At 44.1% G+C, this 15278-nt stretch overlaps 1 protein-coding gene across 1 annotated transcript in view; it reads left to right on the top strand.

Moving 5' to 3' along the window:
* The first annotated feature begins 2549 nt into the window (after positions 1-2549).
* TRIM42 (tripartite motif containing 42) overlaps positions 2550-15278 on the top strand; it is a 31361-nt gene continuing 18632 nt past the window's right edge. Inside the window, exons 1-3 of the mRNA XM_028099029.1 lie at positions 2550-2890; positions 6726-7423; positions 11700-12523. Coding sequence (XP_027954830.1) covers positions 2550-2890; positions 6726-7423; positions 11700-12523 — 1863 coding nt within the window. The remainder of the gene's footprint in view (positions 2891-6725; positions 7424-11699; positions 12524-15278) is intronic.

The following is a 15278-nucleotide window of genomic DNA, read 5'->3' as shown; positions in this document are numbered from 1 at the left end:
GAATGAAACTCTTCTTCTTCTTTTTTTTTTTTTGCCAGTGTATCTTTGGAAGAGAGTCTTATAATTGGAATTGTTGAGTAAGCAGATATAATTTTGAGATCCCATTTCATACCCACTATGATGGCTATAATAATAATAATTGTAAAAGAACAATAACAAGTTTTGGTGAGGATGTAGATAAATTGTTAACTCTCATATGTTGCTAATGGGAATGGAAAAATGTAAAATGGTGCATCTGTTTTGGAAGCAGTTTGTCAGTTCCTCAAAAAGTTAAACACAGAGTTACCATATGACCCAGCCGTTCCACTTCTAGGTATATACTCAAGAGAACTGAAAACATATGCTCATACAAAAACTTGCACACAAATGTTCACGGCAATATTATTCATAATAACCAAAAAGTCAAAAAAACAAATGTCCATCAATGGATTAAACAAAATGTGGTATATACATATAATATTCAGCCACAAAAATGAAATATTGATACATGCTAAAACATGGATGCTCCTTCTAACTGATAATAATAAAAAAATAAAAAATAAATTTAAACATGTCTAAAATTTGAAAAAAAAAAAACCATGGATGCCCCTTGAAAAACATTATGCTAAGAAGCCAGATAGCTATATTATATGATTCCATTTATATGGAATATCCAGAATGGACAAATCCATTGATACGCAAAGTATCTGTCTCTGATGATTGCCAGGGGCTGTGGGAAGGGGCATAGAGAGTGATGGGTATGGGTACCGGGTGTCTTTTTGGGGTGATGAAAATGTTCTGGAATTAGACAGTGGTGATAGTTGCACAGTCTTCTGAATATACTAAAAACCATTGAGTTGTTCACTTTAAAATGGTGATTTTAATGGTAAGTAAATTATATCTCAATAAAAATTTTAAAATTAAAAAATAAAAATCTAAGGGCACCTGGGTGGCTCAGATGGTTAAGCATCTGCCTTCGGCTCAGGTCATGATCCCGGGTCCTGGGATAGAGCCCCACATCGGGCTCCCTGCTCAGCAGGGAGACTGCTTCTCTCTCTCTCTCTCTCTCTCTCTCTCTCTCTGGCAAATAAATGAATAAAATCTTTCAAAAAAAAAAAAACTAAAAGAAGAAGGATCCTTGACCAATGATGAAAATGTACTATCAATCCAGGAGTGAAACTCAGAACCCTGTGCCTGGAGGATAGAGAGAAATATTGATAAAATTGAGTTTGGGAAAATGTGGGGGAAAAGCGTCTCCCATACATTGTTGGTGTCAGTATAACCTGGCATATTCATTTAGGTAAGCAATTTAGTAGTAGTCTATCAAAAAAATAATAATAAAACACATACCCTATGATCCAGAATTTTCATTTGTAGGAATCTAAAATCAATGTGTGGCTGGCACAGTTAGCACCCAGTGAATGTTCTTTCCTAATATAAAGGTGATAATCACAGGGAGAGATAATAAATTATGCAATAAACTCTACAGCCAAATTCAGCTCTCACTTTTGCTTCTTTTTGGAAAAATAATAAGACAGTGTTTATACCATAGGGTAGTATGACCATGAAATTTCTGCTCTTTTAATCTTTGCAAGCTGCATAAAGTGGAAAGCAAAATTCTGCCCTAAAATATAAGGTCATTTCTAGAAATACCGCGTATATACTTAAAAGAAGAGTTAAAGATTTTCAGGTAGAGTTCCAGCCTCTTGAGAAGAGATCATGGGGTGCATGGAGTGGGGAGGGAGTAGGAAAACCGAGCTTGAGCCTCAGCCAAAGCTCATGAAGCTACAAAAAAGCCAAGACATATTCAGAGTGACATATGCATGAAGCCTCATGATAATCAGCGGTGGCTATGCAGCAATGGACAAACTCAGTGACTACTGAAAGATGTGCCTTAGTGAACTCCTACCTTTTTTCCCTTTAATTCTTTCTCCAAATGGCGATTCCCCTTAAATGTAGCATTGCCATGATTTGTAAACACTTTGTGCTTTGTTCATCACACAAAGAGTTCAATCAATGCAGAAAAGGCCCAAGGAGAGGACATCATGTCAGTCCACTTCCAATTAATCATCCCAGTCCCTTCAGCCCATGAAAACATACCCTGAAGTCAACTAGCTCCAGTTGCAGGGAAAACATCATCAAAGAGAAATAGCTTCTGGAATCTGCCCCATAACCCAGAAGGTGACAAGTGACAGCTACACCTCCAGGATGCTCTTTGCATTAACCCCCCTCTGGAGCTGATCCTATGGAAGCATGGAGTGTCCATCAGCCCCCCACTGCTTGCCACTACTCCCCATATCTCACCCACCCAGCATGGTGAGACATGGCGGGGAGACAGGGATTGTGACATAAACAAATGGCCTCAGGCTGATATATGTAAATGCCAGCCCAGGATCTTCCTAGTAGGGACACCACCTGTGAAGCCCTCATAACAGCCAACCTCTTGCAACCGCCAAGCTGAGGGCCTCGTCCGCTGCGGGGAGGAGGGACCCCCTCCCTAGGAGACCACAAGATTCTTACAGAGAAGGGATCCAGAGCTCCGGACGGCCGGTGGCAATCATGTAGGCACCATGGAAACTGCTATGTGTGTTTGCTCTCCATGTTGCACATGGCAGAGATGTTGTCCTCGGTTATGCTCCTGTCTGTGCTGCAAGTTCCTCTTCACCTCCGAGCGGAACTGCACCTGCTTCCCCTGCCCTTACAAGGACGAGCGCAACTGCCAGTGCTGCCACTGCACCTGCTCCGAGAACCCTAACTGCCACTGGTGCTGCTGCTCCTGGGCCAATGACCCCAACTGCAAGTGCTGTTGTACGACCAGCAGCAACCTCCAGTGTTACTACTACGAGAGCCGCTGTTGCCGCAATGCCTCCATCACGTTCCACAAGGGCCGCCTCAGGAGCATCCGCATCTCGTAAGTGCCCGCTGCCCCCACCCCGAGGCCATTTCTCTACCCTGAGAAGAGGAGGCCAAAGATTCTGTAGCAATTAAGCGTGTCCCACACAGCCAGTAACCGCGGCTAGCCATGAGTTCGAAATCCACTCCCCGCCAGCCCTGTGAATGAGCACGGCGCTCTCTCACTTGCACCCAGTAGGGGGCGCTAATACTTAGCGCGTCAGCCACCTGCCAGGCACTGCATGTGTGACCCCAGGCAACCTTCACGCCATGCCCACCACGCCGGTGAGGAAACTGAGCCTTTGCAAGGTCCAGTGGCCCAGGATCACCTAGGTAATAAGATGCAGCCAGACTTTGAACCCAGACTGTATCTTAACTTAAAAATGCTGTACTGCAAAATGGAGAGTATAACGTCTGCCATGATTCAGCGGGTATGGGGATTAATGTATGTACTTTGTAATCTGTTATGTGATATAAAAATATAAATTGCCCTTTTTCTTCCTCCTCTGAACTTTTGATACCTTAACATGTATTGGAAAAGTTAACAACTTCCACAGGCCATTTTTGACCCCTGTGTCCTATATAAGTACCCCAGAGGGCCATCAACTCCTGCAGCCTTCTCTTTCTATCTGGAAGTCATGCAGCTTAGGGTCTCAGTTACTTGCATGGGGCATTAACCTTCTGTGTCGAGTACTGCATGTTCTCTTCCTGTTCTGAGGGAGACAGTCCTTTTATGTCACATTTGAGGGGTATCTCAAGCAGCAAAGGCAGACTTCTTAGATGAGAAAAGATCAAAGACCAGAACTACAAGATGGCAGCATTGGAGAGGCAGAAAATGAGAGGCAGGTTTAAAGCTTTTCAAGGCTGGAAAAACAATTCCGTGAGCAAAGATTCAGTGAATTTGGGAGAAGAATAGGATCCACTTTGCAGTTCAGCACTTAGTAGGTGCTTAATAAACTGTACTCTCCATTCATGGACCTCTCACGGTGTTTGCATGAATAGAGAACCCAGGGGTCTTGGATAAAAGCCCAAAAGTTCTCGGGTGCAGAAAGTAACATCGACATTCTTCTCTCCTGACTCAACTGCCCCATTTTCTGCATATCGGCAATGGAGAGTCACTGACCATATTTCAACAGAGGAGGGATGACTTTGGTGCTTTGGGAAGATGCCTTAGGTCAGTAGCTCCCAAACTTTGCTTTACATTAGAATCACCTGGGGATCTTTACAAAGGTCCTCATCCCCAGACATTCTGATTTCACTGGTGTGGGGTATCACCTGGGCATCAGAATTGTAAAATTCTGATTTTTCACCAGTTGCACCGTTAGGCACCCAGTGTGCTTCCCATCTTGTAGACAAGATTTTTATCTGGTTATCCACTAGGAGATCTACCCCCACTTCCTCACCTAAAATGAGGTTAAATCCCATAATAACTTGCGGAGGCCTTCCCCACCCCAGGTGATTCTAAAGTACAGATGGCCTGGAGGGAACCGAAGGGAAGCTGGGAGACCTGCCATGTGACACAGTGAGAACTCAGGTACTGGGAGAATAGTCCTAAATTGGAAGGAGGGGGCTGTGCAGAATAGGAGAGGCCCGATATCTTAGCAAGAAGGCAAGGCTGCTGGGTTTGGTGGCTATTTGGGCATGGAACCATGGCCACTGAATGCCCAGCTCCAAGCCTGAGGCTTTCCGAGGATGGTCAGAGATGCTACTGCAAGTGTCAGGAGGTGGGCTGTGGGTACACTGAGGTTTATCTTCCAGCTGGCCTCTCTCCTGGTTTCTGAATCACTGCCTCCCTGCTCTCTCTCTCTTCCCCCAGCATCACCCTCCCTCCCTCCTTCTTCTTGATTTCTCATGCTGTCTCCCTTTATATTACACCTTGATCCTCAGAATCCCACCTTCTTGAACTAGAGAGGTTCATCCAGCTACCACGTGTACAACTGACTGTACCTCCAGTGATTCCTTGCAGGGCCCAGGCACAAGACTGAGAAAGCAGAGAGGGAATGGAGCCAAGAACATTGTGGCCAGCAGGCCTAGGACCCAGCTTCCAAATCCCTAAGGGATGAGCTTCCCAGGAGCCTGAGTCCCCACAAAAGGGGACTCTCTGTCACCACAGGGCCACTCCCTTCATACTTCCAGTATGCTTGGGCAGCACCTTTGACTACCTGGGCTCTAAGATATAGGTCCCTGGCTAAGAGATGGGGAAGTAGATGGGGGCATATAGGGACTACAAGAAGCCAGAAGCAGAAAAGAATACATCCACACTGCCAAGATCAACACCCAAATATCACTAATGTAAACAGAAGAGAAGAGACAGGAATAGTCACAAATTGTGTATCTGCTTCCATTTCTATCCCCACAGCTAACTTATTTATTTTCAGAAACTGCTTTAGCCCTGATTATAGCCTCTTAGAACATGCACTTGAATTTTATAAGTATGCTTTTATTTCATCCATGGTTCTTAGAATTAAATATATGAAATCAGCCTCAGCAATTAGACAAAGAATCAACACAGACAGAGGCGCACACACACACACACACACAAGAGTAGAAGCACGCACTTCTCCTGGACTTGACCATTGTTGTCCTCTACTGTGGACATTAGCTGGCTAGTACCAGAGGGGAGTAACTGCAGTGGCCACATTTACTGAGTCCTTACTATGTGCCAGCAGTTAAGCACTTTATCATGGATTACCTCATGTAGACTTTGTAAAATTCTCACGAAGGACATAGGATTGTGAGCTTTGAGCTTTGGATTACAGATGAGGAAACAGAATGGGAGAGGTTAAGAAACTCATTTTGAAGGTGCAGCTCTGAAGGGTGTACTCCACCATGAGCAATCTGCCCCTAGAGCCTAGACCCTTAACTTTTACCTATCAGTCTGCTGGTTGGAGCACTCGGGTTCTAGACTTGGCTCAGGACTGAACTCCTACTGTCCTCGGAAGGACACTTTACCCATCCATTTTACATACAAAAATAATGATGATGTCAATGCCTGCCAAGCAAAACTCACCAAGAACACACCTGTAGGTGGACAAGATTGGATTTACCGAGTCATTGCGACAAGAGAGAACATACGCCATGGTTAAGAGTGTTGTGTCTTGGTAAGAAGGCCTCCGCAAGTTATTATGGGATTTAACCTCATTTTAGGTGAGGAAGTAGGGGTAGATCTCCTAGTGGATAACCAGATAAAAATCTTGTCTACAAGATGGGAAGCACACTGGGTGCCTAACGGTGCAACTGGTGAAAAAGCAGTACGCTCCCACTAAACAGAATAGGCCAGGTTTGGTCATTTTTGTGGTCTGGACAATATTCTTGTTTTGCCTGCATTCAAACAGGATGAAGTGGTCTTATTTCTGCTTTGCTCCATCACAGTCTCAGAAGGGCTTTGTGGGGTGTTGGTATTCTGTGACATTATTGATGGGCAACATCACCCAGCCAACATCACCCCAACACCAAGGCTTAGCTGATGGTGCCAGGCCAGTCTCTTCTGCTTTCTCTTGCTCAAAAATCACAACATGCAGTGTCCACTGCTCACTGTGTTCCAGGGGCTGCTTTCAAGCTTTGTAGGTATGAAATGTAATTTTAATCCCCTCAAGAAACTCTATATAATATGACTACTAATTTTATAGCGAGGAAAAAGGCAGAGAGAGGTTAATTAACTGACTTGAGGTCGCCCAGCTAAAAGAATAGCGGAGGCAGGTTTAGAACCCGGGTGCCCCGCCACAGAGCCCATGCTCCCCACCATCACACTGGCCTGCCTGGCAGTGAACCCCCAGTTCTTTCAGAGGCCGGAAACGGGGTGAGCTCAGGAGCCTGCCTCCTGAAGCCCTCCCCATGTCTGCTTCTCCTTCCAGCTCGAAGACCGCGCTGCGCATCGGGAGCAGCGACACCCAGGTGGATGAGGTGAAGGCGACGCCCGCGAACAGCAACCTGGTGGACCATCTCTCGTGCCCCATGTGCAGCCGGCTGCGCCTGCACTCCTTCATGCTGCCCTGCAACCACAGCCTGTGCGAGAAGTGCCTGCGACAGCTGCAAAAGCACGCCGAGGTCACCGAGAACTTCTTCATCCTCATCTGCCCCGTGTGCAACCGCTCGCACTGCATGCCCTACAGCCACAAGATGCAGCTGCCCGAGAATTACCTGCGCGGGCGCCTCACCAAGCGCTACATGCAGCAGCACGGCTACCTCAAGTGGCGCTTCGACCGCTCCTCCGGGCCCATCGTCTGCCAGGTCTGCCGCAACCGGCGCATCGCCTACAAGCGCTGCATCACCTGCCGTCTCAACCTGTGTAACGACTGCCTCAAGACCTTCCACTCGGACGTGGCCATGCAGGACCACGTCTTCGTGGACACCAGCACCGAGGACCAGGATGAGAAGATCTGCATCCACCACCCGTCCAGCCGCATCATTGAGTACTGCCGCCACGACAACCAGCTGCTCTGCACCTTCTGCAAGACGGCTTTCCACAGCGGCCACGACACCATCAGCCTCATCGACGCCTGCTCCGAAAGGGCCGCTGCACTCTTCAGTGCCATCGCCAAGTTCAAAGCAGGTGCTGGTCCCCTTCCTTCTCCTGCACAGTAATTTCTAGTTCAGGAACTGTTGGGCAAAACGGCTCTGGGCAGCCTGTTTGGTGAGAGCCTCCCCCACCTGGTGGGGCAATCCAAGCACTGAGAAACACTTTGCTAGGCTGCAAGGCATTGGCCTGGTGTGCACGCCTGGCAACCACCAGCCTCTTAACCTCCCTGCGCCTTGGTTTTTTCATCTGTAAAATGGGCATAGTAATAGTAACTCCTTTGTGAGGACTAAATGGGTTACCCTATGTGTAGCATGCAAAAAAAATATCTGGCACGTAATCAGCACAGGAAGATTCTATAATCTTGGTTACAATCGTCATGACCTTGGACCTTGTTTCCTCCTTTGAAAAGTGATAAATTTGATCTTCTAGTATCTGTGAGCCTTTCTAAAGTTGTCACTAAAGTTGGATGTCTTTGGTATTTTCCCAATTTGCAGAAGGAAAGAATTAAGTCAATGTTGAAATCATTTCTATTTTAAATTTTCCTCAACAGTGTTTTCCCCAAACTTGTAAATAGCAAAGTAAATGAACTGGTAGCAAACACATAAAAACAGAAATACTCAGAAATAGCAATAACATTCTGGTCAACAGCTGGTTTTCCTTCTGCATGCCTGCTCAGGGTTATTTATATTGGCTTACCTATAAAATTGGTAGTTTGTGTAAGGGTAACTGACCCTAGTTTCCATGCTGGAATGTGGTACAACAATATTTTGGAGAGCTCAGCAAAGATACCCGTAATTTCTGGGTGTGGATCTACCTGATTAGACATGAGGATCTCAGGCATCCTTTTACGGCTCTTTGCCCCTGGGAATAGCTTCCTTGAATAGAAGCGTACTATGCCCAGGCCTAATTTTCTCAATCATCCTACCATACAGGCATTAAAATTCCTTCCATGAATAAGACAACAGAGATTCTAAGAAGTCATTGGCACAAGGCAGCTAGTAAATGGGCAGTTCTGGACTATCTGACTCCAACACCCACATTAAATCCATAACATTCATTTGACAACCTACTCTATGCTAAACAGTGACCAGAATCTAAAGATTGAAAGATTGAAAAGCAACAGAAACCACCACCACCACCACCTGTGGTCTATTCCCTTAAGGACTGGATGACAGTCAAGTGACCAAAGTGCACCAGATCACCCCAGCCCTTTCCCTTTGTCGGATATTTCAGTGCCCCTGTGTAAACATGCCTAAACATATGAGTGGGAGGCAGTTTTTCTCTGAGCTGCACACAAAGGTCCTGTTGGACATAGACATGGGTCAGAGATGGGCTTTGCTAACTCTGTCACCTAGGACCTCTCACTAGCATGCATATTTCAGAAATACCTTCACTTCCCAATTGTTTCTATTAGGAAACATTGTTTATCAATTGATATTTATTCAGTTTTAGAACTACCGCCAAGGAAATCTCTATATTAAAGAAACTCTATAGGAGCCATATTGCCAAAGAAATGGGTGGCCCCTTTGGTTCTAGAGGGTTTTCTTAAGGTAGACTCGCTGCCTGGGCTCAGCTGGATTCTCTGGGGCCTCAGCATAGGGAAGGGGCTGCTGCCTACAGTCTGCTGTGGCCCCCAGGTAACCACAGGAAGCTTGGGTTTTTTAACAGAGGGGAAATCTAAGATAGTTTTCTCAGAGTCCAGGGCACCTATAAGTCAGACAATGAAATTCAATTCAATGTAAGGGGACACTAGTACAAGTTCCAGACAGCCCAGCAATTGGAAGGGACAGGGGTCACCTTCACAGCATATCCATTTATACGTAGGTAAAGAATTTAGCCCTGTCCATCCTTGCTAAGGGAACCACCCCCCCCCCAAATTTTTTTAACCAGGTTTCAAACTTGCTCTTAAGGATTCAATTCACTTTTGAGGAAGGTGCCATAAATCTACATTTTAAACAGATCTTCAGGTAATTCAAAAGCAGATGGTCTGACAATACACTGAGAAACTCTGGGCCCTGGAGGGAAGATCAAGTTTAGGTCAATTGATTGAATCTGTGGTGTTGATTCCAGCTACATATTGGAACCACCTGTGGAGCTTTGCTAACTAGGACCAGCGACAATGGCACCACCCAGGAGCCTGTTAGGCATGCAGAATCAGGCCCTAGCCATACCAATTTCATGGGAATCTGCATTTTTAACAAGATCCTCAGAAGATCCCTTGGATTAGATTCTAAACGCAGCTACAAACTGCCTCATCTGGATTACTGAGTCCTAACTCAGGCCAATTCAGAGTCTCAGCAAGTGAGGCCAAGGGAGGAGTTTTCTTTAAAGTTACCCAGAAAATTCTGATGCTCACAGAGGGCTGAGAACCACAGTTGGAGCAATTAAGAACATAGGCTTTGGAGTTAGACAAATAGAATTAGAGACAGGCCTTGGTTTCTCCTATTTACTTGCTGTCATTAGACAATAACTTAACCTCTCCGAGCCTTAGTTTCCTCATCTATAAATGGCAACAATATCTTCCTCCTAGGAAGATAAGTGTTATAGATGATAATACAGAAATGTGATCCATAATATGTGTATCATCTAGATCTGGTCCATAATAAATGTTTAATAAACAATAGCTACTTTTAAGTGTACTGCCTGAAAAAGATGTTGATTTAACTTTGCTCTAAGACTAGCTCTTGCAAAGTTGCCATATTTATAAGACAGGGGGAGGGATGCTTCTGGCTTCCTCTTTCTCTTCTCCTGCTGCTGCCTCTTTCCCTCTCATCTAAGGAATTTTTATCCTATCTCTCAGGACTTTACATAAACGTAATCCTTAATAAAGCAAGGAATTTCCTATGCAAGTATCTTTGGCAATCAGTGAGTAACTATTGAATAGTCAAAGAAATTAATGAATAAAGTGGAATTTCAACTGCCATAGGCCACAGTGGGGTTTGAGTCAGGGGAGAGTGGGGAGCACTTCTCAGCACCTCTGCAATCACCCTGATTGTTTCCTGTTCAGCCCCCATCGGCATTGCTTCTGTGCCAGTATGAGGGAGGAGGTGGGCAGAGGAAACAGCGGCTTCACAAAATAGGGCCAGAGAGTGGCATTTACCCCAAAGATGTTAGAAAATAGAACAGATTGGCTTTCACTCAATAAATACCTCTCAAGCCCTCCTACACACCCTAGTCATAGTGAAAACCAAGACAGCCACAGTCCCTGTTCTCGTGGCCCAACAGGACTCTCGGGTTTCCCTTAGTCAAATGCACATCATTGTTACAATGGCCACCACCCACAAAGGTCCAGCTTACTGTGTACTCAGGACTATGTTAAGAACCAAGTACAAAAAATTCTGGGGCACCGCTACTCATGAGTGAAATTTGGTGAGAGTTATAGCCCATCAATTCACTGCAAAGTTGACCATTCAGGGGAGGATCTCATCTTTAGACTAGGCCACAGAAGGTTGACATGTCTTCACATAGTTGTCGCTGCCTGATGCCTAAAACACTGTAAAGCCAACAAAGCTGCTCATTTCACAGAGATGTGCCACATACTTTCTTTCATAGTATTCTCTATACTGTAGTATCACTGGATTTATGAGTGCCTTGACTGTCAGTGCCCTTTCATATTCATATATGTATCCCTAGTACCTTGGAAGGCATATGACATGTAACAGGTGTTCAGTAAATGTTTGTTGAATGACTGAGTGAACTTATAATCCAAAAACCACTTAAGAGGATACGGGACAAATTGGGTTCTCCTTGAAGTGCAACAGCAGACTCTTTCTTGGAAGGAAATGGGGGAAAGGCAAGAGAGGGAGCCCAGCGGACTTCCTACTGTTGTCTAGGGCTAGGTTTTGGGTGAATTAGGCAAGGCAGCATTAAAAGAAGTTATCAGAAATTTAGTTCTTAGAAAATTTAGTTCTTTCGCACAGGGAAAACCAGTCACTTTGTGACATCACCTCTTCTTAAGTCCAACGTGCTGACAAGGGAAGTCTGGTAAAAACTCATATCAAGGGTGGTCTTGAACTTTAAATTCCAACTCAGGGCCACAGAGACTACTATAGAAATAACTATGCCAGGAAAGAAAGGCTGTTATTCCTGGGGTAAGTATTAGACAAGGAGGCCGAGAGGGAATTCCTGAGGGAGGCCAGATGCACCTCATAAACCTGTTCTAGCCTATTTCAGTTCAACTACAAGTGCCTTCCCTCCCTTTCCACCCACTTCCATGGGGTCCAAAGGAATTTGCTCCAGTTTTCTACTGACTTTGACATCTGGGGAGATGAAAATTTTAACCAAAGTAACTCACCTGGTTGTTTTGCAGTCCGCTATGAGATTGATAATGACCTAATGGAGTTCAGCATTTTAAAAAACAGCTTTAAAGCTGACAAGGAGGTGAAGCGAAAAGAGATCCGAAATGGATTTCTCAAGCTGCGCAGCATTCTACAGGAGAAGGAGAAGTCCATCATGGAGCAAATAGAGAATCTGGAGGTGTCCAGGCAGAAGGAGATTGAAAAATACGTGTATGTCACAACCGTGAAAGTGAATGAAATGGATGGTCTGATTGCCTACTCCAAGGAAGCCCTGAAAGAGACAGGCCAGGTGGCATTTCTGCAGTCCGCCAAGATTCTGGTGGACCAGATTGAAGACGGCATCCAGAGCACCTATAGGCCTGACCCACAGCTCCGGCTACACTCCTTGCACTGCATGCCCTTGGACTTTGCTGAGCTTTCCAGTGCCATCCACGAGCTCTTCCCCACAGGACCCAAGAAGGTATGCTCCTCAGGGGACTCCCTGCCCTCCCCCTATCCCATGCACTCAGAAATGATGATTGCCAGGAAGGTCACTTTTAGCACTCACAGCTTCGGCAACCAGCAGATATACCAGCGAAGCTCCTCCTTACTGTCCTTCAACGCCACCAGTGGTGAGAAGGCCAAAATGGGTCTGGAAGCCTATGGGCGAGCCCAGTCCGCCACACCTGCCAAACCCACAGATGGCCTCTATACTTACTGGAGTGCAGGGGCAGACAACCAGTCTCTGCAGAACAGCAGCAGCTTCCACAACTGGTACTCATTCAATGATGGTACTGTGAAGACCCCAGGCCCAATTGTTATCTACCAGACTCTGGTGTATCCTAGAGCTGCCAAGGTAAGAAAGGCTCTGGGCCCATGGGGAAGGCAAGGGGGTGTGAGGTACGGAATGGAGGTGGGTAGTCAGGAATGGTTGCACTTACCTCTTTGATCTCTAGGGTCCAGTCACTCAAATCTGTTCCTCTGGATTCTTCATGGTCAGCCCATTCAAAAGGGATAAGTTCCTAAAATCTTAAGTACCCTAAGATTGGCTTAAACCAAACAACATATTTAACTCATAGTCAAAAATACATCTGAAAGCCCCAACCCCATTTCAAGGGCAACCCAAATTTGGGAACCAAAGTAATTTGAAGAGACTGCTTGGAGGGTGTAATATTTCCCAGGGGAAAGCCTGTAATAATAGAGAGAACACAGAAAATCAAATTGTAAATACAGGCTCCATTATCTATCAGCTGTGCTTCCTCTAAATTGCTAGCTTTTCTAAAGAAAGTATCCATACTCTCCATGATTTGGAAAGAATGGAAGGATAATCCCCAATGGAATCCCAATTCTTATCTCCTGAGATTCAAATTTTGGGGCTGTGGATCTCTCACAGACCTCCACCACTGCTATCATCCGACTTCAGGGCACATGACTCCTCCTTGACCTTCTTGGCCTAACATGACCTTTCCCTCAACATTCCTTTCAAATCCAGCTGAACATAAATTGAACTGTTTATAGAATGTGTCATTAAGGTTCAGGGAGAGAAACAGATTAACTTGCAATTAGATACTCTATCAGAGCAAATCTTGCCTCTCTTAGGGTTCCCTACAGGGACATCTCCCAGGCCAGCCCATGGCCTGCTTTCGTGTGGCAGAACTCATCTTTTGCCCCCATAATCTGACAACACTCCCAAAGACTTTCAGCATCCTTGAAGTTGAAACCACTGATTCTCAAACATTAATGTGCACCTGGAAGTCTTGTTAAAATGCACTTTTGTATCAAGGGTCTAAAAAACAAGAAAATGAAAACCAAACTCTGACCCAGCTTTACTTTGCTGTCCTCCTGAGACATCATAATCTATGTTTTAGAGTCTATAATTGCCAGCAAGAATGACCTTACATTGCAAAGTAGAATATACCTTCCCATGGGCTCTCAGACACAGCAAAAGTATCTCTGCCCTTCACAGAAGAGATGTCCACAACTAAACAGCTGAACCTTCATTTCCAAATGATCCTAGATCAGCAAAGCCTGCAGTGTTTGTGACATTAGCTCAGTGACGGCCTTAGGTCTCTCCATGCAACTTAGACTGCTTAGGAGATTGGCAGTTTCTTGCTCTGGAAGGGAAGGACTAGTGATATCTTTTCCATACTTGGGCTTGGAAAAGTCACCCCACACCACCAGTTAGGGGTCCCTGGATGAGCCCAAAAAAGGGGCCTACACAGGAAAACCTAGTTAAGACATTGCCTGTCAAGAAAGGGACACCTAAACCTACTGCCAAATATGGTATTTGATGTGAAGATATTATTGATCCCCATTAGGATCATGGAATGGAATTCACATGGGAAATATAGTGCTCAGTAATGCCCAAGATGAAATCTGTGTTGACTTCTCTCACAAATGATGGTTGACAGTCCTCTTTAGGCTTTCGGCATAAAAAACATTCTCCGAGTTAGTCTTATAACTTGTCAGTATGTATCTGAAAAATCCTAAGGAGTTTTTTCTAAAAACTCAATTTTATTTCTAGAAATCTTTCCCAGAGAAATGATTAAAAATTCAGATGAAGATTCATGCCCCAAAAGTCTTCATTGCAACATTATTTATTAGAGTGTAAAATTAGAAACAACCTAAACGTTCAACTATAGAAGGATTAAATCACTTATGGGCAGTTATTAAAATTGTGCTTTACTAAGTTTTTCATAATATAGGGAAATATGTAAAATATAACAAGTGAAAGAAAGTAGGAATCAAAGCAATATAACCCAAATTATATATATCTCTGTGTTTGTGTATGTTCCAAAATTGGAAAGAAATTAATTATTAACTGAATTTTGGAATTATAGGTGATATTTATTTTCATCCCTTATATTTTTTCTGTATTTTCCAAGTCTTTTACAATGAATATGTTAGTTTTGATGATCAGAAAAAATTAAGTTAATTTTCACTGATGAATTATATAAATTTATAAAAGGTTTTAAAAGTATAAATATATAAAAATAACTACAAATTATATAAAGTCACAAAAATTTATGCACTTATGAGTAATTATAAATTAATTTTATAAACATAATATTTGAATTTATTAAAACTTGAAGAATGCAATATCTGTTTAGAAATATAATCAGTATAAAATATATGCAAAGCACAACCTAATTGACACTTGTTAGTATACCTCTTTCCAAAAGTTGATGTTTTATGTTTTGAGTGTGAACATATATTCTCCATGACTTGGGTAAGTCTTTTCACCTCTCTGGTACTCTACTTCTTTGTGTGTAAAACAGAGGGTTGGAATAGATATACTTTTCATCTTCTAGTAGTCTGTGGTTCTATTAGAATTTGCTTAATGTAACCTTCCTGAGCCTCACCTGTAAAATGGGATAATAAAATCTCCCTTCCAGGGAGTTGTGAAGACTAGGTAAGTTAGGCAATGTCAGACACAGAAGCTGATGCATAGAAGGTGTTCAATAAATGGCAGCTACCTTACTTAGTTGTGTCAGGAGACCAATGGTCACCGCCAATGTTGACTGATTGTAATAGAACCCAGAGAAGCATTCTTCTCTTCTTGAAATATATCACAAGCATCATGTCAGGCCTTATCAGGCAGCCTTTCAAGG

This window comes from Eumetopias jubatus, unplaced genomic scaffold (genome assembly GCF_037043125.1).
Source record: "Eumetopias jubatus isolate StellerSeaLion01/CBP00866 unplaced genomic scaffold, mEumJub1_p1.0 scaffold_1, whole genome shotgun sequence".
In the NCBI taxonomy this organism is placed as follows: Eukaryota; Metazoa; Chordata; class Mammalia; order Carnivora; family Otariidae; genus Eumetopias; species Eumetopias jubatus.
This window is presented reverse-complemented; position numbering and strand designations above follow the sequence as displayed.